Source organism: Paramacrobiotus metropolitanus, unplaced genomic scaffold, assembly GCF_019649055.1.
Source record: "Paramacrobiotus metropolitanus isolate TYO unplaced genomic scaffold, Prichtersi_v1.0 Parri_scaffold0000146, whole genome shotgun sequence".
NCBI lineage: Eukaryota > Metazoa > Tardigrada > Eutardigrada > Parachela > Macrobiotidae > Paramacrobiotus > Paramacrobiotus metropolitanus.
The window spans coordinates 139,580-163,087 of record NW_026570366.1 but is presented as its reverse complement, the minus strand read 5'-3'; the positions used below and the strand labels follow the sequence as shown (position 1 = coordinate 163,087).

Genomic DNA, 23,508 nt, shown 5'->3' with positions numbered 1-23,508 from the left:
AGTCGGCAGCAAAGGTAATGCAGCCACCGCGCGGGCAGTGTCAGGTATTACTCAAAATTTTGTCGTTGATGTTTTGCCTCCAACTAAGTAAATTGGAGCAGTTTGTTTTGTTTCGAAAACTTTTGTTTCCTTTTTGCGATTTTTTCCTTTTCGTTTTCGCGACTTTGCTTTTGAGGATAATTATTGTCGGTCGACCGATCATGTGCCTGCACAGAAACTATGCCTTTGATAACAAGGTTCTGCAGAAAAGCTTTGATGCTCTATAACGGCAACACGTGGATCAAAATCGCTTTTTAGATTACGTGGCGAGGCGATCAATGTCGGTCGGCCGACAAAGCTTTCGCTTTAGATGCAATATCTTACATTGTTATTCGCAATAAATCAGAACCGCGACGGCGTCGGGACTGTTGGCAATTAACAGGGGGCACTACGAATTGATTCATAGTGGTGGATTTTGGAATTTGGCTGGTTTATTTTTTTACTTTTCTGGAATTGTTTCTTGCTGAGCGAGATATTGTTTACGTGTCGGTCGACCGACAAAGCTTTTGTTCTTCTTGTATTACGTTTGCTTCTGTTTAACGTTTTGGTTAAACTGTTGCGAAGACGCGGATACGAGTTTCGAATAAGTTTTGTAACTTCGATACGTTTTCATATTGATATAAATTATTACATAAGATCTGCTGCCAAAATCATGCCGTCGGCACATTTTATGATAAACGGCTTAACATTTGAGGTATGTTGATACAGTTTATAACAAACTTTTTGACGAGGGTACAAAATGTACAATTCTAGTATCTGCAATGAGCTGCAGCACAACATCTGTATGGCTATCAAAAATTACGGAAGTCAGAGTATGGTCTATTCTGTTAATTACTTACAAATACTTTATTAATTATTTGTTAGCACTTTATCGGTATACCGGTTCGTACCGTAGTATAATGCAGCGCATGTACCGTATAGATATGCTACAGAGTGTAATTGTGACTTGAGATACTTGTACAATATCTGTATGTACAGTATTGCGCAGGGCGTGTAATCTATATTAGCTTCTGTCCAGGTACCGGTATACTGCGCATATCCTGGAGCATATCCCTGCCGGATTCGACGATTTTGTGGTTGCCATAACCGGGTCAAAAACCGGCACTTTTCCACCAAATTCACCGCTAATAACGCCTCAAAAGTACCATAGAAATGAGTGACTTGCAAAAGGAACTGATTTCCTAACAGGTTGTTAATTCAGCCTCTAGCCAATTAGATTGCCGACACTTCTCACAGTCGTGGTTAGGAATATCTATAATACAAAGTACTATTTTGTTACGATCACGTTAAGAGAAGCAGCCAAGCGCGAATTTTGTGTACTGCTTATGACTTATGCTATTGTACACATATAACTTATACTTCAGTACATTGGAAAATGAGCAGTCTATATTTCTTCGAATTTATTTTCTCTGTGTTGCTGATAACGGCTTCCTCGACGATTGGTCAGGATTTAGAGGAACCCCCACAATGTCCGGTACAAAAGCCGGACAAATGTCTAAATACCGCGGATATCAAGGCTGCCTTAAACGATTTCACCGTACGCGCCTATAAACAGCTGGCGACCTCCAAGAGCACTCCAGCTGATTCAAACATCGTCTTCCTTCCCCTGCACGTCAGCACCGCCCTGCTGTTGGCTTGTGCCGCGTCCAAAGGCCCCACCCACGACGAAATCATCGCGGCGCTCAATCTCGGCAGCGGTATGTTATGATATTTTAGGCAGAGCGAAATTACTACTCGTACAACCGAAAGGTCAGAGCGGCCGTTGATGTACATAAATGACAGGATTTTATTAACCGGTATCGGGAAACAACAGTACAGGCAAATGCCGGCACGTAGACCAAACAAGTCCATTTAACAAACACTGAAACGTTGCAATGGACTTGTATGTATCGGGGACAGGAGATGTGCGATAATTGAGCCAGTATTATATAGGCTATAGCAGCATTGAATTAGAACAGTGGTATTTATTTATCGTGAAAATCTTTGTGTAACAGGTATTAACTGCGAAGATGCCTATGGAATTATCCAGTATCTGTACCGTACCGCGCCGCATAAAACCGATCCGCCCACACGTTTCGACGACGCCACCTTCGCCATTAACCGATTGTACGTGGACAAGAGTGTCACACTGCGTCCGGAGTTTGTCCACGCCGTACAGACCAACTTCAACCAGACACCGGGAGTGGAGGATTTCAAGAATAACGCCGCCGGGGCGATTAACAACATCAACAACTGGGCAAAGGAGCAAAGCAGCGGGAATATTCAGAATGTCGCCAACGAGCAGACCATCAATAAGGACACAACGGTGACCTTAGTCAACAGCCACTATCTGCAGTTTCTATGGTCTCAACAGTTTGACCCTAAGAATACGGTGGCAGGCGATTTCAGTCTGCTGAATGGTGCCAAGGCCTCGGTTAAAATGATGGTCAACAAGGAGAAGAACTACATGTACTTTAACAATCTGGACGGTAAAGCGGTTCCTAATGTACCGGCATTTGAAATGATCGACTTGATGGATAAATGGGCCACGGGTTCGGTACTGGTGTTTGTTCCCAAAGATGCCAAAGATCTGGCCAATCTGGAGAAAGCTTTGACGCCGGCTTTGGTAGACCAAGCGTTTAGCAATACGAAGCGCACGTTGATGAACCTGAGCGTGCCCAAGTTCACGGTGGAGTCTGTGACGGACGTCAGTAAGATCGCGTCCGGGTTGGGTATCAACAAGTTGTTCAGCAAGGATGCCGATTTGTCTCCCATGACGACCAGCAAAGGGGTGACCATAAAAGGCATCGCTCATAAGGCTATGATCGGTAAATGCAACTTCGCTCTTTCATTACGCAGTGTAATACGCACTAAAAATCGATTTCTTCTGTCGTGACTAGTAACGTCTACAAAATCACCTCAATAAATAACGTACTGTAAAAAAATGTTTTTTTTCAGACGTTAATGAGCAAGGACTGAAGGCTGCGGCTGTTGGTATTGCCACGGCAGGCAAGTCTGCGTTCAATGTGAAACCGCCCATCAATGTGACTGTCGATAGGCCATTTGTTTTCGTTATTCGCATTCGGGAGACGGAATTCTTATCCTACGTGGGTCGTGTCACAAATCCAGTACAAAAGTGATATTTCCATTAAGTCTCGTTTAATTTGTGGGAGTTGGCTACATAATTTTGTTTCGGTGTAATGACAGTGGAAGTGTGTAGCTGTAACTGGTGACGGTTGTTTTAAATTACGGCAGTCAAAAACCAGATAAAAAATACTTCATCTCTAACTCGTTCCGATCTTTAAAGGCTCACTAGTTTCTAGAATTCTAGTAGTCTTCGATCTTTTAACCCCACTAGTTTCTAGTAGACTACTCAACGATACTTTTCAACGATATCGGAATTTATTAAAAACACTATTATTATTTATCTGAAGTTTATGAAATTTTTAGTACAAGCAAGCAGAAGCAGTAAGCAACTGATTTCAAAATATTATACTCAGTCACAGAAAGGTCAGTGTTCTGCATAATTCAGTCAGCAAACAAAGCACAATTGGCAAAATTATTTTGAACGCATAGTTTTGAGCTGATTTAAGCATAGTTGCCTTATTAATATTTTCGGCAACATCGAAATAAATCAACAAGTTTTTGCCGGAAGTCATCGTGTAGAGCTGTATATAAAACCGGGTTGACTGCCGAGTTCAAGTAAGCCAGCCAGTAAGTCATTGTTAGAAACCACGTTGGCAGTGTTCCCCAGTTGAATAAGGTCACAAAGAAATAAACGTAAAAGGGGATCCAACAGATGGAAAATGCCACGACAATTGCTCCCAAAGTAAGCAATGCTGATTTTTCCCGATTGGCTGTGTGGTTTATTTTCGCTGGCCTGTTGCCGAGTTGCTTTTCATCCCCACCAGCCGTTAGCGTTGTCGAGTTAATAATACTTTTCTCCGTCACGCCAACGTGGGAAATTGGGGAAATTCCTTTGTAGCGTGGCTGAATGGAGCTGCCCTCGGTTTGAATGGGGGCTCCCTTAGTGGCACGAGTTTTCCGAAATCTGTGTCAAAAGCAGCCATATACGTACATATGCACACGTTTTTAATCTGCAATATTTTCAAAAACGTAAAAACATATTGTTATAATATCTGAAACACGCAAATTTGTGCCTTGGATTTGCAGAAGATAACAGCAAATATTAACTAACCTTTTACGCATTTTGAATCCAACAATCGTATACGAAACCACCATGGTAATAAACGGTGCCAAATATCCTAACACTCCGATGTAAAATCCACCGGCGTAATTTTTTGCGGGATCCCATGCGCAGTCCTCCACGACGTTATCATGGTTAAACCGATCATAAAAGAACGCCGGCATCCAGATGGACGCCACAAACACCCACGTACACACAATGACCAGCCGCACTTGACCGGGCGTGTGCCACTGCTTATAGGTCACCGGCCACGTCACCGACCATAACCGTTCCACACTGATCACCGCCAAGACCATCACCGACTCAAAGGTCATGAACCAGTCGGTAAAGACCCACACCGAGCACATCGGTTCCCCGAACGGCCAGTAACCGTAGCAGTTGTACAGGAAGAAGGACGGCATAACGATGATTCCGACAAAAAGGTCAGCGATGGACAGATTGAAGATGTACGTGTTGAACTGGGTGCGCAGATGTGGGAAGCGCAGGAACGCATAAATAATAAAACCGTTGCCCCCGACGGTTGTAATGATGGCCGAGATGAGGATGATTCCGAGGGGCACTAGTGTGTCGAGGGAGGGCGGGTCGGGATAGGCGTAACCGGTCGACAAGGAGACGTTGGAAGCGTTGCTATTGTTTTGAATGGCAATCGACATTCTGAAAAATTATCAGAAAAATTTCAAGTAAATAACTAATATTCCTTAATAGAATAAAATCCCCGGGAACAGTAAGTACTGAAACTGCACGTTCAGAAAAAACCGGCTATTAACTTCCCGATTTTATAACTGATCCCACGTCTTGTGCTACTATAAATATCGTTCCGCCGTCAGATAGTGAGATGAACTATCAAAAGATGAGGCAGGCGGTACCAATGTAACTGAACAATAATAATGGCTCGCGTGTCGGTGTCCACAATAATGTCGTGGATGACTCCATTCTCTTTGCGCAAGGATCTGTCACTGTCCCGCTCAGATGGTTACCGGACACCACTTGCTTTATTCAGTAAGGTCAAGGGCATCAAGTCAATACTGAAACTGCATGCCCACCAGTACGGCATTATATGAGTATACGAAAGCCAACACTGCATTTTAAGGAAAAGTAAAACTGAATTCTGTACCGAGGTACTGTATCCACCTATATTCCCGTGTACATTATTCCCTAATCCCGTGCACAGATGAATCCATTCAGTGTAGCAAAGTATCCATTTACCTGCGCCGTTAAGTCATAATTATGGGACAACAGATTGCCCTTTTGCACATGCACTTCTTTTTCAAACACCCGGGCGGAAGTTGCGTACTTATCGCTACGGGAAGTATCGCATCCCGGTGCGAATGTTATAAAGCGGACGGTATACACGTTCTCTCACCTGTCAACTGATGCCGGCTACGGCCCATGCGACGATGATGGAATAAACAGCAGGGAACGAGGCATTGTTGCGTATTCAACATACAGGCATTCAGCATTCGCACGACGCAACGCATTTACATACCGGCATCGCGTAATTTTTTGCCGTGATTGTTAATTGTATCAGTACAAAAACCCACTTCCATCGGGACAAAAGCATCCGGTGGATACATCAAACACCTATTTGGATTTTTTGTTATTAGCACAAGCACAGTGCAAAGCGTTAATTCGCTTAATCCATAAATGCCGGCAGGTGCGTCAGAGTGGCACATCCAAATCTCCAGACAAGTAATCGTTCCCGATTACCGCGAGTTGCCTGGATAGGAAAACACTTATTGCCTCGACTAGTTCATTTCCGGTTGCATGATTTACCGTTTTTCGTCATAAGCATTTGTGACATGTACTGTTTGGCTTGATGCAATAGATGGATAAATTTTTCAGAATGGTCTCCACTGGTTTATTATGCACGTTTCCGTACCGAAATCGATAGTAATGAAATATGTTACCGGATGGTTGCTATTGACTCGATTTCTTTTTTTCGCGTCTACTGGTTGATTTATGCTGTGGGGCTAGTTAACAGCTACTCCGTGAGATTGGCTATGTGAAAGGTACGATGCGGAGGTGTGCCCGACATTTTTAACGAGCAAACAAGATATGGTGCCGACAAAAAAACAGAAACGGATGTAGCTGGTGCTGATCGATTTCTAGATCGGTCTTCCTTGTCGAATCGGAAGTAATAATTCTGTGACTAAGAATTTAGATAATTTGGTAATAATAAGTTGTCACGCTGATAATCCTGCAAAACGCGAATATCACTGTAACAAATACGAGTACAACGACTAATTTTGTTACTTGTAATGTAGAAAAATTCTTGAAAGATTTATTTGAAACGACTATAATACCATGCAAAGGTTAGTCAGATCACAGAAACCAGAACGTGCGCTAATTACAGTAGTACGAGTATAGGGGTTCTTCTGCCTGCCTTCCCTATTTACCGTAAGTGCCTGTGCACTTTTAAACCAGATTTCTAGTATCCACATCGTTCTAAAAGCAGCTATTCGCATTTTGTAGCTGTTGTGAAAATATCTACTTTGTAGATTTGCATTGCAACCTTTTTGACTTAAGAGCGATTATTTATGATTTTATCGATCTGTTGCATGGAGCAGTCCAGGTCCAAGCAGTGTTTTACAAATCAGCTGAATGCACATACTGCTCCGCACGCCGCCGCAACGATGAACATAATAATCTCTGTTCATATTTTATGACATACGAGCATACAAAATTCAGCAGACATTCTTAGTTCTTGGAATTTCATTTTGCTAGCTTACGTTTTTGCTAACAACAGAAGCATATTCTTACGTAAATTTAATTATTTTTGTCTGGCGGTTTCGTCTCGTTTGGTCAATAGCACAGGCAGGTAATATAAATATAATAAATTTTGCGGGTAAGACATTTACAAAAATATATGTAGAATTTGTGTGTACAGAAATTGTAAACCTGAACATTATAAACTGCAAATATAAACACCAAGGTAACTAAGAGGGAGACACAGGAACATCATATCGCAGTTAAAATGCATTGGCGGCATCATTAATATTTATACGTGTCATATTACTGATCGGCATTACGCGTTTTCTTCGGCAACACAGTATTTCAATAGCCTTCTTCCGCATATCTTCATTCAGAGCGGTGTACAGGACAGGATTAACTGCCGAGTTTAGATACGCCAGCCAGTAGCTTAAGGTCAGGAACCAGTCTGGTAGTTGAGCCCAGGCAAACAGCGTCACGAAGAAATACACGTAGAACGGTATCCAGCATACCGAGAAGGCGAAACCAATGGCACCTAAGGTCACCAGGGCGGATCCCTCCCGAGTAGTGGGTTTGCTGCTCGACGATTTTTTCAGTGGTCTCTTTTTTGGCTCATTTAGGTCATTATCTTCAGGATCTTCTAAAACTTTACGTGGTGCAAGCGATTTATCATTCGTATGAACAGTTATTGCCTGTCGAACGCTAGTAACAGTCCTGTCCTGCTCCACTGCAAGCATTTTACGTAACGGTGCGGACCTATCAAACACAACCAATAATTGTACTATAATGCTTTAGAACTCAGTGCTCTATTCATGCTTCGCGGATAAAAAATACTGAGCATTTTCAGTAACAAATATGAGTTGATCTAATAAGGCCAACCTTGTTCGAACTTTCCAGCCTACGATCGCGTAACACGAGCACATGAGTAGAAAGGGCAATAAATATCCCAGAACTCCAATATAAATTCCGCTGGCAAAATTCTTCGCCGGATCCCATGCGCAGTTTTCCACAATATTATCGTGATATACTCGATCGTAAACAAGCGCCGGTATCCAAACAGCCGCTACCACCAACCACGTCAGTACAATCGTACACCGCACCTGATTGGTCCTATGCCAGGTCTTGTAGCTGATGGGCCAGGTGACCGACCACAATCGCTCTGCACTGATCACCGCCAGCGTCAGCACCGACTCAAAGGTCATGAACCAGTCGGTAAAGACCCACACCGAGCACATCGGTTCCCCGAAGGGCCAGTATCCGTAGCAGTTGTACAAGAAGAAGGACGGCATAACGATGATCCCGACGAAAAGGTCAGCGATGGACAGATTAAAGATGTACGTGTTAAACTGTGTGCGCAGACGGGGAAAACGGATAAATGCGTATATGATAAAAGCATTTCCTCCGATCGCCGTGCATATGGCTCCGATTAAGATAATACTCAATGGGATCAGTTGTGATAATGATGGCGGCTCTGGGTAATCATATCCCGAAGCTGTAGTGTTGTTGTATTGCGGGGTAAAATTCGCCATTTCTAGCTTAAAACCAAAACCTTGCCGAGGTCGTGTCAACAAAATCCTTAACGAAAAAGTTCCAAGAAGGAATACATGTAGTGATCATCACACAGCACGACACTTTCTGTGTATTCCAGAAAATTGGCATTCGCATCGGCAAAACAACGTATCGGTTGATCATTAACGTCTCAGGTGGCCTTGTGTATTCCATCCACGCAATTTTCCGCGTGTCGTAAAATCCGGTCTACTACATGTCGCTTATTGGCTTCGTTTTCGGATTTATACTCTTATAGGTCACGAGTATCTCTGATGATCGCTCAACCAATGATACATACGTCGCCACTATCCCGTTAACCCTAAACATGATCAGCCATCGGTTTTCCGGTTTTAATTACCAACACAACTGCTTTCAAAGTTGCCAGAACGCCGGTAAATCAAAACAGTAACCAGTGCAAAACGGTACGGTTGTGGCAGGATTATGCATGTGGGCAAGCAGCTAATCCTGTACACTGGTTCCGGGATAACTCACGCAGTCACGCGTCAACTTTCGACTGATCCAGCTAACAACAGTCTATACGCTTATATAAATCTGCCTAACTGCACGTGGCGCCCGCTGTCATGCAAATACCAAGAAGCCGCAGTTTCTGAAAACTCGTGGCGTTATCCATCAATTTAAAAATGGCTTCTGCTGAACATGATAGATTTGGATTAATCAAAGTTTTCCGTGCACAAGGTTAAGGTTGTTCGTTATGTATGTGGCATAAACAACAATCATCATGACGTGATACTTGTTGAATACGCTTGTCTTGTGTACAGTTTTTAACGGTTCTTGCACATAAAATTCGCGCACAAAATTTTAAATATTTAACGAACAGACTTTATTCGTGTTACATTAATTTTTTACTGTATTACGAAACTCACGTTCAACGCCGTTACAGTATAGTGCATGCAGAATCGATAATTAAATAATTTTGGGCAAAGAGAAAATTAAAAGCAAAAAAGATCTCGTATTAACGTGGAAGAAGAAAACTATGCATAGTCACTGCCATAGTCTGCGTATTACCATATGCCTTAATAGTGCGTAATAGTACCATATGTCTTAATAAAATCTTAGCTGCAGAAAGGTGTTTTTAACTGCAGGCAAAGAAAGTATTAATTACCAATTTACCTAATGGTAAGCTGTGGTACCTGTGTATCCTGAAATCAGTACTTCGAAGTACGAGTGATTTTTAGCTTTTCTCTTCAATCTCATGCATGCCTTAGTTATTATGAAGTATACGGGCCAATGTCAAAACGACGGCGGAATTTTCTGCCGGCGGAAATTTTTCGTGGTCAAAGCGACGGCGCAATGTTTTGCCGGCGGAAATTTTGTGTGGTCAAAACGCCGGCGGAAATTCTCGTGGTCAAACTGCCGGCGGAATTTCCTGAATATGAATTTTTTTACGGAAATCATAAAGTTATACAAAGCCAACTTATTGGTAAAATAATTCATGCGTGCATTCTTGTCAAACAAACTTCTGCTACTGCTAGTTTCAAAACACGCTTCATCGTTCGGCAGATAAACAGTCAACAATAACAAAAGAGAGCTACAACTTTAAAGAAGTTGAAAAATTAAAGAAAGCACAAGCAAACAGAAGACACAATTATAAAAGAACATACATACGTGCTCGAAGTCAAATACCAACCAGCTAATACGCCGGCAGTTTGACCACGAAATCTCTGCGCGTAAAGATTCTTCGTCTGAGTTGGCAGTGTCAGTCTATATTCAGAGAAGTTATGAGTCTTCCCAGGAAAGGCTCCAACGGATCAGACTAGATCACACCTCAGTGTCATCGCCGCGGTGCCATTGTCAAACACCTTGTTTGTCTTTTTTTGCGCGGCTGAGGTATTCTCTTGAACTTGTTCGCGCGTTCTGTGCAAACTGCCGACGCAACAACGCCCATACAGACTGTACATAAATACATGCGGCTCGATAAAAGGCTTATATTGATAACGGGGCGCCCGAATCTATGTAAGATACATTTTTCTTTGCAAAACTGTTTTTAACTATCCACAGTAAATGAAATTAAAAAGTTACGAAAATTCCGCCGGCAGTTTGACCACCAGAATTTCCGCCGGCGTTTTAACCACACAAAATTTCCGCCGGCAGAAAATTCCGCCGTCATTTTGACCACAAAAAATTTCCGCCGGCAAAAAATTCCGCCGTCGTTTTGACATTGGCCAGTATACGTACGGTTCGTGGTGTAAACCGCCTAGCAAAAGCGAACGGGTATTATCCATCACATTTTAATGATTAATGCTGTCAGCTTCCTCGTTTATATGCAAGTGCCGGAGAGAAAGGGACTAAAAGGTTTGCTCTTCTGGGAAGACGGGGTGGGGTGGGGCAGTTCAAAAAGTCGAAGCTGGACCACAAACGAAGCTCTCATATTACATACTGCCTACAGTAGTATTTGACCAAAATTTCATTAGCGCGATCTAGTACTGCGAAAAGTTACTTATTAATACAGATGAACTTTCTGTAGGAATGGTACGGTGTTCCCTCATTCAGTTTTCCGACTGAAGTCTGATGAGATTAATGTTCCCAAGATCTTGATTTTCACAATCAAAAAGTTATTTAAACAATCATTGCTTAACCAAATCGTCTTCGTTCCTATAAAAAAAGAATGCGACTTAAGATGTAAGTGTATTGGTCCTTCCATTTGGTCAGCCACGACCAATAAATCAGCGCTTTTGCTGTATTATACTCGTATGTACTTGTATATTAACTTTCAACATGTAGGGTAGTCCAAGGGCAAGATCAACTTGATTCAATGACAGAAATTTCTGTAAATGGCTGTACTGACCATTTGAACAAATTTCCGGCAGCTGTATTTTTTGCAAATTTTTTAAAAAGCTTTTTAAGTATTTGGTAACAGGCCTAGGACCGCAAGCACGTGAATAAATAACTGCTGCGACAAAAACAAGCAATTAAACGAGATGAAATATCAAAAAACATGCTCTGATGAAAAATTTGCTTCGACGTCACTGTACAACCAAGTTCTCACGTTGCCTTAACTGACAATGGCAGCTGAATATGCAAGAACAAAATTTCAAACGGTTGCAATGGCATCGTTTTACTTGTTTCTCCTCAATGAATTATTGTACCAGCCGTCTATATACGGGTTCTATATTTCGGACTAAAGACTTTCAGCAGACATTATTCATTACTATACGAGCTACAGCACTGAAGCCGTCAAGGACAAATAAACCGCGTTAAGTTTTTAAACATTTTTTAAGTGGTCAAATTAAATGAAATGCGACTGACAGGGATTATCTTGGTACTTTGCCTGCTTTTCAAAACGTACATCTCTTTTCCCGTACTGGAATTAATATCGTTTTTGCCGTACAACGGCTCCAATCCAGACGTCGTGTTTTCTACAGCCGCCATTAATTTGACGATGGAAAGGCTGTCCTGGCTGAATGAGTCGACGGACGGTATCAGTGTTCACTTTGCCTGGTTGTATAACGCGTCAAGTACGACGTGCGAAGAAATTGCCGGAGACGCTGTAAACATGGTTGCAGAACATTTCTATGAGCACCATAAACCGGGTCGCTGCTCGGCGTTAATTGGTTCAAGTAATAACCTAAAACTAAACTAATGCGAATATACGTGGATAACTTATGCTTGCTGTAAAAGTGTATTTTTGCCGCAGAATGTGGACTGACAGATGTCTCACCTTTGGCCAGCGGTACATAAAAAAATACTGCGTTTGCTAACGTTTACTTAAACTTCCATAACCATGACCTTTATTTATTCACTAAAGAAATTTACTGCAAATATAGACAAACTTTGTTAACATACTATTTTTGGCTTTTCCTAGTTTGCGCGACTGGGCAAAACTCCTTCCAAAAGTTTTATTTGAATTTTGTAGAAGCTGTTTGCAGTTCTTACCTTGTATATAAGTAACTTGCAGATCTGCAGTACTTCTATACAAAAATTATTGCTTTTCTAGAGTGGAATGTTCCTTTGTTCGACATGTAAGTGTTTGTGTGCGAATTTTTATTCTGAAAAACTGCTAACTAATTAGACTGTTAATTGCTGACCCTTGTCACAGTCTTGTTAATGACAAAGTGTACCTGAATCCAGCTGATTACCCAACGGTTGTGATACCAACGGATGGCTACAACCACTTGGTGGTCATCATCGTAAAACTCCTCAGCATCGGACGCTGGGATAGAGCCTGTTTGCTGTTTGATAAGTCGGTTGGCAGTACAACGGCTACTTACTACTGGGAACTGTTCAGAACATTCATTGCGATGGATTCCGTAATCAAAATGGAACGCAAGGTTGTCATTGATGTCTTTGACTATTCCAAGGAAGTGGAAATCAATCGCAGTCTTGCTATTTGTCGCAGTCGTAATATTCAAGGTATCTCATAGCTGATAGTTTCTTGTTTTACAGTGCACGACAAAAAGAAGTTGATGAGGCGCGACCGCACACTGGCCGGTCGATTTCAACCTCTTTTTGTCGTCCATTGTAATGCTGGTAACAAGTGCACTCATAAATCGCAACTGCCAACTCAGTTTTATTTACTCTAGCGATTCTGATCATATCCGACACAAACACAACCATTCGAATTATGGTAATTTGTTTTTCAGCACGAGTACCTACCACAGGTAGCGCTCATTTACTTTTTTTTCTTGTATTTAGAATCATGCTTTTGACCTTGGTATGGGAGATGGCGATACGGTATGAAATGTGAACGAAACAAATCCAAGGTTTTGGAGCCCTTTGTTTTTAACTTACTGTCAGCCATCCAGCAATAATTTTCCAAAAAAGAAGAGCTTGTAAATCGGTGATCATTGCTGCCCTTTCTTTACCTGCAGGTTTTTATACCAATTGTGCCAATCAACAGTCCGATACATAGCAGATTCGAATTGGCCAGTGGCATGCGAAATCGGGTACGTTGGCGTAGAATGTCACATCAATAATCAATTATTCGCAAGTCAAAGTTCATTGATTGCAGAATGACACGATTCTAAGATCTATAATGTACGTCACTTGGACGAAACAAGTGCCGCAGTTTCGGGAGCGTGACGAATTACTCTTCCGACATGCATACACTGCCTTTCCTGATACAGAGACTTCGTATATCGCTCAGGTATAATTACCATGACCGTGAAATCTGTACCTTATCACCCGTATAGCAAGTTAAATTTTTGCACAGCCAGGAGAACTCGTCAGTGTATGGAACACTTTTACGATTGTTGGTTCGTGGATACGATTTGCCCAGACACTGCCCAATCCGTGCGATGGACGAGAGATGGCGCAGAAGATTCGGGCAGTACTGTCAAAGGTTGACAACGGCAGTATGAGTGCGTCAGCATGCCTGGGTCAGCCAGATGCACTGGATGTGGCGGTACACGTATGGAGTGAAACAGACGAGCGATTCACTGTAAGCAGCAAATTGTATGTGCCTTTTGTTAATAAGTGACCTTCGAAACCTTGTCCGGCTAGACTTTGATTAAATACAACCGGACAGCGAAAGAATTTGACTGGTTCTCTTTGGACGTCAACGATTGGCCTTTTCCGTTACTGTATCGACTTAAGCTTTGCTTGGCTGATCAAGGAGCTGGATGTGGGCCAGGTTCGAATACCGCACACAAACAAGATATATCACTGACACTTGCACAGTAATTTTGAGAACTCGATTTTATCTGTGACGCAGAACAGCCTTTTGCCATCCCAGTTGAACTGTCAGCCGATGCGATGGTGCTCTTGCTGCTGGTTCCATTAGGAGCAGCGATTTTGTACAGGTAACCTAGTCCGCAAATCGTACATTTTCGTACAATTTATTTTGACTGATTAAGTACATGGTTACACGTTATAGCTCTCTGATAATTACGTACTGTACGTTACAGAAAGCAAAAAATCACAAGAACCTTGAAACAACAATGGTGCATCTCGGCAAGTGACCTCCATTTTGGTGATCGCCTTGGAGACGACAGTTTGTCTCCGGGTGTGGGTGACTTGCACGGTATGCCAGTGTGGACGATACCAGTTATTCGGAAAGCTGCAAGAACCTCGGCCAGAGTGGAAACATCTATTGCGGCTTTGTTGTTAGAAGTACGAGCACGATTATACTTTCATAGATGGATAAAAGCGAGCATGTTCAAGGGTACGACACAATTGTTCGGTGGCATTGCAGCTGCACAGTATTCACCATGATAACATTCAGCGCTTGTTGGGATTATGCTCTACACCGCAATACATATGGATAGTAGTACCGTTGGTGAAACGTGGGACTCTGGAGATGCTGATGGCGGTCATGGAGCTGGACTGGGATTTTCGATTGTCGTTTATCAGTGATATCATGCAGGTGACACGCAAAACGTCATTATATATATTATACATGAATGTTTCTTTTCATTACTTTTAAATATAGGAATTATAAATAACGTTGCTAAAGGTCACTTAATAGTTATCCATCTCATTGGTAACCGTAAGCTCGTAGCTGCTGTACTTTTGATGTTCTAATGGGACATATTAGAGATAGTACATAAACATATTGAGCAATATTTGACAAAATATTGCAGGGCTTGTCGTATATTCACAATTCTTCGCTGAAATATCATGGAAATTTATCGGAGCGGACATGTCTCATTGACAGCCGCTTTGTCGTGAAAATCGCCTGTCTGGGGTTCGAGCAAATAAAGGCTGTGGTATCACCGACTAGGCAATCCCGTAAAGTGAAACCGGTGCACTTCAACGTATATCAGAAAACGGATATTCTGTCATTTCACGCTCTCGTGATCCTGTTGTCTAAATATGTTCCCATGGATTTGACACATGTTGGCGCTCCGCAGTCATTCAATCTGCGGAAGAGAATGGAAATATTTGGCAGCGAGATAGAAAACTGCCACTGCATGGAGAATGTGGAACAGAAATTCCGGGAGACATTCCCGGGCAGAAGAAAAAACCCCATCGAAAGTGTCCTGGATCGTCTGGAGGGGTACACGGATACGTTGGAAAAGGCTGTACAGAGTCGCACGGAAGAGCTGGCGGTGGAGCAGGACCGATGTAATCAACTTCTCGAACAGATTTTGCCTCGGTATTCACTTCATTACAGAATGTACAGTATCATAATTATACAAACAATTGTCAGGTCTTATTAATACGTACAGGGCCACTGGCATACTCCAGTGGATTATCGTAGTGAGATGGCAGTCTGTAGTGACATGTTTCGTGTGGAATGTTGATATGCCACGTAAACCGCGAAACGATTGTGATAATAGGATTCTGTAATACAAAATTGATACAGATATTAGTTTTTTTTTAAATTTGCATGGGTAATTCATATATTCGTCTACTCGTATAATTATACAGTTATTTAACTGTGTTATACATATTTGCTGAAGCATCTATTTAATACCTGGGTTACGCTATTTAATAACATGGAATATGTTATGTATCGTAAACTTTATTACGGTAACACAGTAACCAGTTTCAGACAACTGACAACGCGTTCACATGTTTTTTATAAAAATGAAAATTATGCAAGTGAGTTTGATGATCTGTTGTTGTGTTCGTATTATTCTTTTAGTCCGGTTGTCCAAGCATTACGAAGCAACATCTACGTAAAACCCGAATTGTTCGAATGCGTGAGTATCTGCTTCACGGATTTACCGGGATCCGTAGCATGGATCGCTACTGTTTCCTCCTCCAAGGTCATCAATCTCCTTCACGCCGTGTATCTAATGTTTGATGAGGAAATCAGCAAATACGATGTTCACAAAATTGAGACGATCGGAGATACTTACATGGTACCGTACACGTGAATTGTGATTGTACCGGAAAGGTAAGGTTGACAGTGTACCTTGCAGGTGGCCAGCGGAATTCCGGTGCGGAATGGAATCCAGCACGTGACGGCCATCTGCCGGATGGCCAAAAGTATGATGGATCGCTTTGGCACTTTCTGCTTACCGAAAGGAACCCACATGCAACTGCGGGCCGGTATTCACAGCGGTATGTGTCTTTGTTAACTTCATTCTTTAAGCGAATTACAATGCGGAAAACGAGATTCGTTTGCAGGACCATGTGCTGCTGGAGTGGTGGGACATAAACTTCCGCGATACTGTTTGTATGTTTGTACCAAGAGGTGTTGTTGCTTTTTGGAGATCTTTGTTTGTAAAGTAAATAATCCTTAGGCTTAGAATGCACTATTACTGGCTTTACAAACTGAGGTTACCATAAGTTATTGTTGGTTCTTTTTTGTTTTAAGTATTAACACTGACATAACAGATCTAGTGTGCCTTTAGATTTGGAGATGCGGTGAATACGTCTTCCCGTATGACAACGCACGGTGAACCAGGTCGAATTCACGCTAGTGAAAACACCATTCTCCTAATTCCGAAAGACGCCATGGATGTGGTCTATATCAATAGAGGGGAAATATTCGTCAAGGTACAAATCTGTTCTGGATAGCATACGAGTCCACATTGCATACATGGCTTATACTGTCGTGAAAATTTTGCAACTGCTTTATAGGGAAAAGGTCAAATGAGTACGTACTGGATTGTTTAGTCATCAGTGAGCCACAAGAGATCGACAAGGTAGGTCTGGCAAAAAAAGTTGGATTGTGATTACGGCATATTACCGGCAATGGCTTGAAGTGCTCTTAAATTTTCTTAGCGCCAATTTTATGCTGATAATTATGCAAAAACTGCTGGGCGTTTTTTCAGCCTTGTCTGACGGTAATGTTATTAACCGCGCATGCGCTTAATTAAAACGGATTTGAACGGAAGTTTTGTCTTGAAATGAGGATGCAGTGTTAACATTCATATTTACCGCCGACTTTAAACAAATCGTAACAATCGTAACAAAAATATCGTCTTTCGAATATGTAACTTCAATATACCGAGACACCAAAAACAAGAGACGACTTTCTCAAACAAGCTTCGGGTGAAACTAAAATTCATGCCCAGTTCATAAACGATGACTGGCACCTCCATTACATAAGACTGTCGGAAAGATTAAAGGTCAACACGCTACGCGAAACCAAGATTAACGCTTAACGAACACACATCAGTAGTTAACGGTTTAACCATTTCAAGGATTCGGGAATCCGTGTGGAGGATTACCAGGATTATTGTTTTGATTTTCTCGTGTAAACGTGATCCAGCTCGTCCACCACCCAGTTGCTGTATTGGTGTACAGTACTTACTACTGAACTGTAATCTGCATGTCGACTACGCCCTCTGCTATTTCGCCGTTACAGAACTTCCCATCAAATTTTCAGCCCCATTGATGTGACAATGCGGCCCACGACTTTTGCTAGTTCCCTTCGGTAATCGCGGTTCAGTGTAAAAAACAAAACCTGCAGATAGAAAAAACTTTAAATCAAAAGACAGTTAAGAGAAAAAAACACAATTTGCATCATATCCTCATGCAAAATTTTGAATGTTGCACTTACAGGCGTCATAGTGTAACCGGACACAAATAGCGTTTGCGACCACAGCATCGCGGTGATTTTAGCATAAGATGGTCGCATCATGGCAGTGAACAGCAGCGTGTAATAACAAGCAGTATACCATAATGCCGCCGCGAACAACATTCGACCGGTGCGAATGCGTCGCTTGCGATGGCTGTCCAGTGCTCGTACGTCGTACTGCTGCATCCCTGCTGCGCCAATCGGATTTGTCCGAACAAACCACAGTTTCACACATAGAACAAAATAAACCGAGAGTGTCAATGTCAGCGGAATATACGTGCCAATCAATGCCACATGCATCCACGGCGTTCCCAGTTTGGGCAGAAAACTACAGCTATTCCACGGCGGAATAAGAACATACGACCCTTCAGTGTTGAGAACAGTGGGCAAAGTATTGCTGAAACCAATTAGCCAGCTCAGCACAATCGTGGCGACAATCGCACGACGTGTCGTACAACGGTTATATAGATGCCGATTAGTCACTGCGATAAACCGGTTGACACTGATAACGAACTGCGACCAGTGTCCAGTCTGCATCGTCACCTGTAGTAAGAACTTCATATACACACAGTCTTTAGAGCGAAAAATATCGTACTGCCCCACATATACACCCAGTAACGCGAGCGGCATATGGACAAGAGCTAATTCGGTCTCCACAATAATCAGATGGAGGATCAGGATTCCGGATGATTTCTGGTGCGTTTTTAAGCGAAGCGAGACGATCAACAAAAGCGGAAAAAGTACAGCGGAAATTAGTATGCCAATGAGAGATACGACAGCCCAGTTGAACAATTCACCCTTTAGAGTAATCCATAACGGTGCGGATTTGGTGTCGTTGGCAGACGTAAAGTTATGATGAAACGGGATCATAGTTTATAAAATTGTGTCGCTGAACAGCACATAAATACAGCAAGCGTGAGAACAAATATTATAATCCATGGAATCGGTGACCTGCATACTGAGTAAAATTGCAAAACTATAATCGAAAAATGCCGGGAACTGGAAGTAGTGTAGTTATCGCTTGTAACACTTCGAAGCGCGTTCAGCTCTAGCGAGTGCATATACCATCCCCCCGCTTTTTATGGCTTTTTCTCGAATCTACAATTACAGTACATATTACAACTTACGCCGCATATTTCCCAGCCTTTCCCATCAGATATCTGGGTAATACCTCGCTGCATAATACGATTTCCAGATTATCCCTAATTATCTGCTACGGCTTTATTTTGCATCGACTTGGCTAATTCTGACCTTTAGCCCAGTCAAATAACAATACCAAGAATGCAAACCGGCAAGAGTCATCCTTTGAGTACTGAATTTAGCCACTGAATTTGCAAATCCTGGAAGTAACTGTCATGCATGCATGACAGCCATTTCCTGGTTTTGCAGTAACTGTCAGTGAAGCCTGATAATTAAGTATTTTTGCTGTGCTAAATTCCTGAAGGTTTTGGTAAAATTTAATTACATTAGCATCCAATAATACCCTTGTTTAATAAAGCTGTTTAATAATGTGAGACTGAGAGATTAATAATGTGAGATTAATAATGAGACTGTTTAATAAAAGGGTGTGGCTATTGCCACCACCTTGCACCACCTTATTTAAAATGAATTGTGACACCACCTCTTGACTGCTCCCACCTCCTCTTTGCGTTTATACCTTTATGGCATAGTTTTAAAAAAACTTTTCGTTCACCGTAAAAGCACGTTTTGGGAATGTTGCTTCTTAACGCTCCGTATGTTGAAAGACCACAGTTGTTGACAGTGATATCAGTTTAATGGACACAAGCGGCTAACAAATCTTTAGTCAGTTTGTGCGTTATAGTCTTTAATATAGGTAAAGAGAAAAATTTTACGGAAGTACGGAAAGTGTTACTAGAATTCGGTTTAAATATAGCTGTTCCTACAGAGGAAATTTTGTTGGAGCTGGGTTTTTCCACAATTCTGCTGTCTTCATATCGCTCAGCACAACAGAAAATAAAACAGAGGACTTATGCTTTGCTAACGCAAATGTTTTGCAGAATAATGTACTTGTACGTAAATACTAGTTGTACGTAAATACGATTACCGTTTAAATACTATCTACAGAGTACCCTTAGCGAGGCAATTCGTGTCATACAGATGTGTTCCAACAATAGAATCACAACTTCACAGTGCTGTGTATCAGAGTCACCTTCAATGCTGCATTGGGACGAGCTGATATGGTACACAAAGTGAACTAATTTTTCGTCTTGTTGCACTTTCTTTTTTATCAAATATTACAAGATTACCTATCGGCAGCTCATGACGGGATAAACTGTTGTCAATAGACCGAAAGCCAAGGTACAGTAAAGAAACAGTCAAACAATGTAATCAAAAGTTAGCACGTAACGTACGGGGACGGAAGTGTGTTTTTGCAGCATAAATACAGCAACATAAATACAGCTTCTACCATCTGGCCAGAATGTTAAAGGCACATACCCTTGCAATTCGACTGCGAGCCAATCGCAATTTCGGAACATTTTTCGTCTTTTCGTTGAACTAAAGATCCACAAAAATGGCTCGGTCTGTTATCTTTGTAACAATCTTTCTAGGGCTTGTAATTGCAGGTTGGTGCATCCAAATATTGACATTTTCCCAAGATACAATTTGTGCAGTTTATGGCCATGGACTGGCATCAATGCAAATCTATTTCAGAAATCCAAGGTCTCCCGTTTTCGAGGGCCTGGCAGCCACTGGACTACTGCAATTGCATTAGTTTCGGGTCAACAGTGTGTGGTCGAAATGGGGTTACGTATTCCAGCAAGTGCTATGCTGACTGTCTTGGTAAATCACGCTTTAACTGGTGATTTAGACTTTTCTAAAACAAAGTCGCGTATATGCCCTTGTTTACAACGTAGTTAGCAATTAATTTTTGTAGTAAAAACACCTTCACTGCTCATTTCCGCCATTATTATACTGTTTTCCTACACGTGCTCCATTAGAGTACTAACGTACTGACGCTTGATAATTTACAGTACTGACGCTTGATGAAAACCCTAGTGCTGACGATTCAAAAAAAGCGGCCTTTAAACTTTCTATTACAGTTTCTGGTCGCTGTTCTAAGATTCAGTCAACCCTGGGTGACCTTTTGCGTATCTAGATTATTTTATGCAAGTCCACTTTAATAAGTCGTATTTCGTCATAATGTTAGGTGGAGGTGTTGCCTATAGTGGAGCTTGCCGCAAGAACACCAAGGCCATCTTGTGCACTTTGGAATACGCACCCGTGTGCGGTGCCGATGGCGTCACGTATAGCAACGACTGCCATGCACGGACTGTCGGTATGGTATTGTGATGATCATTATATTTTTAAAAACTGTAGAAGACTTGTAAGGTTAACGTTGTTTGCAAGAAAATCTTTCACTGAGTATCGTAACGAACTCAGCTGATTAATAAAGCTAACACTAAGCTGAGCCTTTGCTTCCAGGGGTTGCCGTATTATACCGTGGAGAATGTCGACGCCAAATGGTAAGCTGGTAGAATTAATTAACGGTCACCTTATGCACACAAAAAGTAAATCTACAAAGTATATAATGAGTAATAACAATCAATTTAGCCCATGGTATTGTTGTATTTTAGGTATCCAAGTAAAACACTGGATCATGCAATTTGCGAACACTTAATCGACAACAAGTTGCGACTCGTACAGACTTCTAATTTTGTCATTGTTTCTATGAATTGTTTCTATTTCATTGTTTCCATTTTTGTCATTGTTCCTATAAGTAATTTATGGTTGCCTAATTATGTTGTGAATTCAGTTTGGCACGGCCAGCAAATATTGTAAATTTATTTGCAGTTTTAGGATTAACTGATGCGACAGTTTCTTTAACTGTACGTAGAATCCTCGAAATATCATGGACATATAAAATGTAATACGCAAGCGCGCTTCGGTGTTGAACCAATTTAAAAGCTGTGGAGAAAGTTTTGGGAGGCCCAGAGCAGATTCGGTTGTGAACTCGGGGAGAACGTTTCGGAATACCGAACTGACAGCGAATTTGGTGAATCTCGAACTGCGACCTTTTTCATTCTGACACTACTTATGCGCTGTATTTGTGCGAAAGTATACTGCTTTCTTGTACGTTGCAGGCTTGTTATAATTTTATCCTGATGAATTAACAAACCTGACCAACCCAGATTGTTCACATGCACTGTAACCGTATAATATACGGTAGCCTTGTCACTGGTACAATTCACTTTAATAATAATGCATACAAGCACTCGTCTAGTTAATTAGTAAGAGCTGAAGTAAATATGTAATGCTGCACCTTTGTATTATCTAAGACAGCAACAAGATTTTCTTGTTCTTTGGAACAATGATGCGAAACCGCAGCGTAGATGTTGCAATATTTCTGCTGATAAGCTACCGAAGTTGTGCTCGGCTGTTTGAACTCCCCGACCTTATTTTGCACTACGAATCTACGGTATCAGTGAATTTCATTCAGAAATCTCATATTATTATCACCTCATCGTAAGTGTTTCGCCGAATCAAAGACAGACTATCAATATTCTTTAAAGATTTGTTTACGTACCCATTCGCCTTCGTTACGGTGTGCCAAATTGATCAGGTGCAGCCCGAACGGCGCCAATACAAAACTGCTTTAAACTGGAGTTAATTAAGAAACCTGCAGATTAAATTAAATGCACGCATACGAACCGAGACTTCGGACTTCGTCCAATGTGGCTGCAGCAATTTCAGTAGCATAGCTGAGATTTATAAATCATCCTAATTAAAACCATTGTGTAATAATATTTTCTGCATAACGTATTCACCTTTTTGCTAACTACAGTAATCATCTTACGTTAGCTGATCTAAAAGCATGAGTAACCTCGGCCTGGTCAGTCACTATGTAAAGATCTGATTGTTTGTAAAATAGCCGCTGACAGCCTTTATCGAACTTGACCATGCCACAAAAAGTACTGACCTTTTGGATATTTGACATTTATTTGTAGTGCATCTGGCATGCTCACCGCAATCAAAATAATCAAAGCAATAAAAGCAATATAGGATCAGGCACGTTTTCACGATATCGATACCAAGCTGCACATCGTTATTTTTTGAATACCGGTTGTGGATGTTAACTTTAAACTTCTTTGAATGATGATCAATAATCACAAACCATGCACTTTAACACACCACCCAGGCCCCTGGCCGTATCGTTATAACAGCCAGCATAAAACGATGGCTAAACTATCTGAATCCATAATGGAAATTATGGAATAGCGGAAGGCAACAAAAACGCAATAAAACAAGCAAATTGTTATTATTTTCGTCTGCATTTGTATACGCAAACGGCTTGGTTTTCACGGTGTGTTCTAGCTTTTCTCTATCTATTGTGTTATCGCTGTACTGTACTTACTGTCTTCCAGTAAACCTGGTTCTACTTGGGAATTCCTAAATAGAACTTGGGAATTCGGGAATTCGAATCGTACAGCTAAAACATAGCCTATAATGGTTTTCGTTGTTTGCGTGTTGTTGTTATTGTTGTTACCGCATTCATTCCTTTGATCGGACCGCTGGCAACCACGACCCTTGATCATTTGCAAATCACAATCATCACTAACAATGTTATTGTGGT

General features: G+C 41.6%; 6 protein-coding genes and 1 pseudogene across 7 annotated transcripts; 4 read left to right on the top strand and 3 right to left on the bottom strand.

The window, feature by feature from the left end:
- Positions 1-1,296: 1,296 nt before the first annotated feature.
- LOC129599430 (uncharacterized) lies at positions 1,297-3,316 on the top strand. The gene is made up of 3 exons (XM_055497653.1): positions 1,297-1,736; positions 2,034-2,846; positions 2,977-3,316. Exons 1-3 carry the CDS (start codon positions 1,415-1,417, stop codon positions 3,156-3,158), a joined length of 1,317 nt encoding a protein of 438 aa, XP_055353628.1. The 5' UTR covers positions 1,297-1,414; the 3' UTR covers positions 3,159-3,316.
- A 160-nt stretch (positions 3,317-3,476) lies between these two features.
- Positions 3,477-4,944, bottom strand: LOC129599431 (muscarinic acetylcholine receptor M2-like). Its single transcript, XM_055497654.1, has 2 exons — positions 4,217-4,944; positions 3,477-4,069 (listed from the first exon to the last, which is right to left on the bottom strand). The coding sequence occupies exons 1-2, from the start codon at positions 4,876-4,878 to the stop codon at positions 3,625-3,627; spliced, it is 1,107 nt and encodes a 368-aa protein (XP_055353629.1). The 5' UTR covers positions 4,879-4,944; the 3' UTR covers positions 3,477-3,624.
- Positions 4,945-7,194: 2,250 nt separating this feature from the next.
- Positions 7,195-8,475, bottom strand: LOC129599474 (muscarinic acetylcholine receptor M2-like). The gene is made up of 2 exons (XM_055497711.1): positions 7,814-8,475; positions 7,195-7,690 (listed from the first exon to the last, which is right to left on the bottom strand). Exons 1-2 carry the CDS (start codon positions 8,461-8,463, stop codon positions 7,195-7,197), a joined length of 1,146 nt encoding a protein of 381 aa, XP_055353686.1. The 5' UTR covers positions 8,464-8,475.
- A 3,217-nt stretch (positions 8,476-11,692) lies between these two features.
- LOC129599473 (uncharacterized) lies at positions 11,693-13,180 on the top strand. The gene is made up of 6 exons (XM_055497710.1): positions 11,693-12,060; positions 12,138-12,173; positions 12,438-12,462; positions 12,540-12,853; positions 13,024-13,067; positions 13,136-13,180. Exons 1-6 carry the CDS (start codon positions 11,739-11,741, stop codon positions 13,178-13,180), a joined length of 786 nt encoding a protein of 261 aa, XP_055353685.1. The 5' UTR covers positions 11,693-11,738.
- Positions 13,181-13,316: 136 nt separating this feature from the next.
- On the top strand, positions 13,317-17,158 carry LOC129599478 (guanylate cyclase 2D-like). Its single transcript, XM_055497716.1, has 13 exons — positions 13,317-13,386; positions 13,452-13,586; positions 13,653-13,880; positions 13,943-14,072; positions 14,154-14,241; positions 14,347-14,551; positions 14,634-14,804; positions 15,022-15,536; positions 16,029-16,248; positions 16,309-16,450; positions 16,517-16,565; positions 16,744-16,888; positions 16,973-17,158. Exons 1-13 carry the CDS (start codon positions 13,375-13,377, stop codon positions 17,006-17,008), a joined length of 2,076 nt encoding a protein of 691 aa, XP_055353691.1. The 5' UTR covers positions 13,317-13,374; the 3' UTR covers positions 17,009-17,158.
- A 319-nt stretch (positions 17,159-17,477) lies between these two features.
- Positions 17,478-20,029, bottom strand: LOC129599472 (melatonin receptor type 1A-like; annotated as a pseudogene).
- A 102-nt stretch (positions 20,030-20,131) lies between these two features.
- Positions 20,132-21,910, top strand: LOC129599468 (ovomucoid-like). Of its 2 annotated transcripts, XR_008691918.1 has the most exons (6): positions 20,132-20,234; positions 20,312-20,500; positions 20,589-20,717; positions 21,085-21,213; positions 21,360-21,400; positions 21,512-21,910. XR_008691918.1 is itself a non-coding variant. In XM_055497703.1 (5 exons), exons 1-5 carry the CDS (start codon positions 20,449-20,451, stop codon positions 21,521-21,523), a joined length of 363 nt encoding a protein of 120 aa, XP_055353678.1. In that variant the 5' UTR covers positions 20,261-20,448; the 3' UTR covers positions 21,524-21,908. The 2 variants fall into 2 exon arrangements, 1 of the variants encoding a protein (XP_055353678.1); XM_055497703.1 differs by lacking the exon at positions 20,132-20,234 and having other exon boundaries at positions 20,261-20,500; positions 21,512-21,908.
- Positions 21,911-23,508: the final 1,598 nt, after the last annotated feature.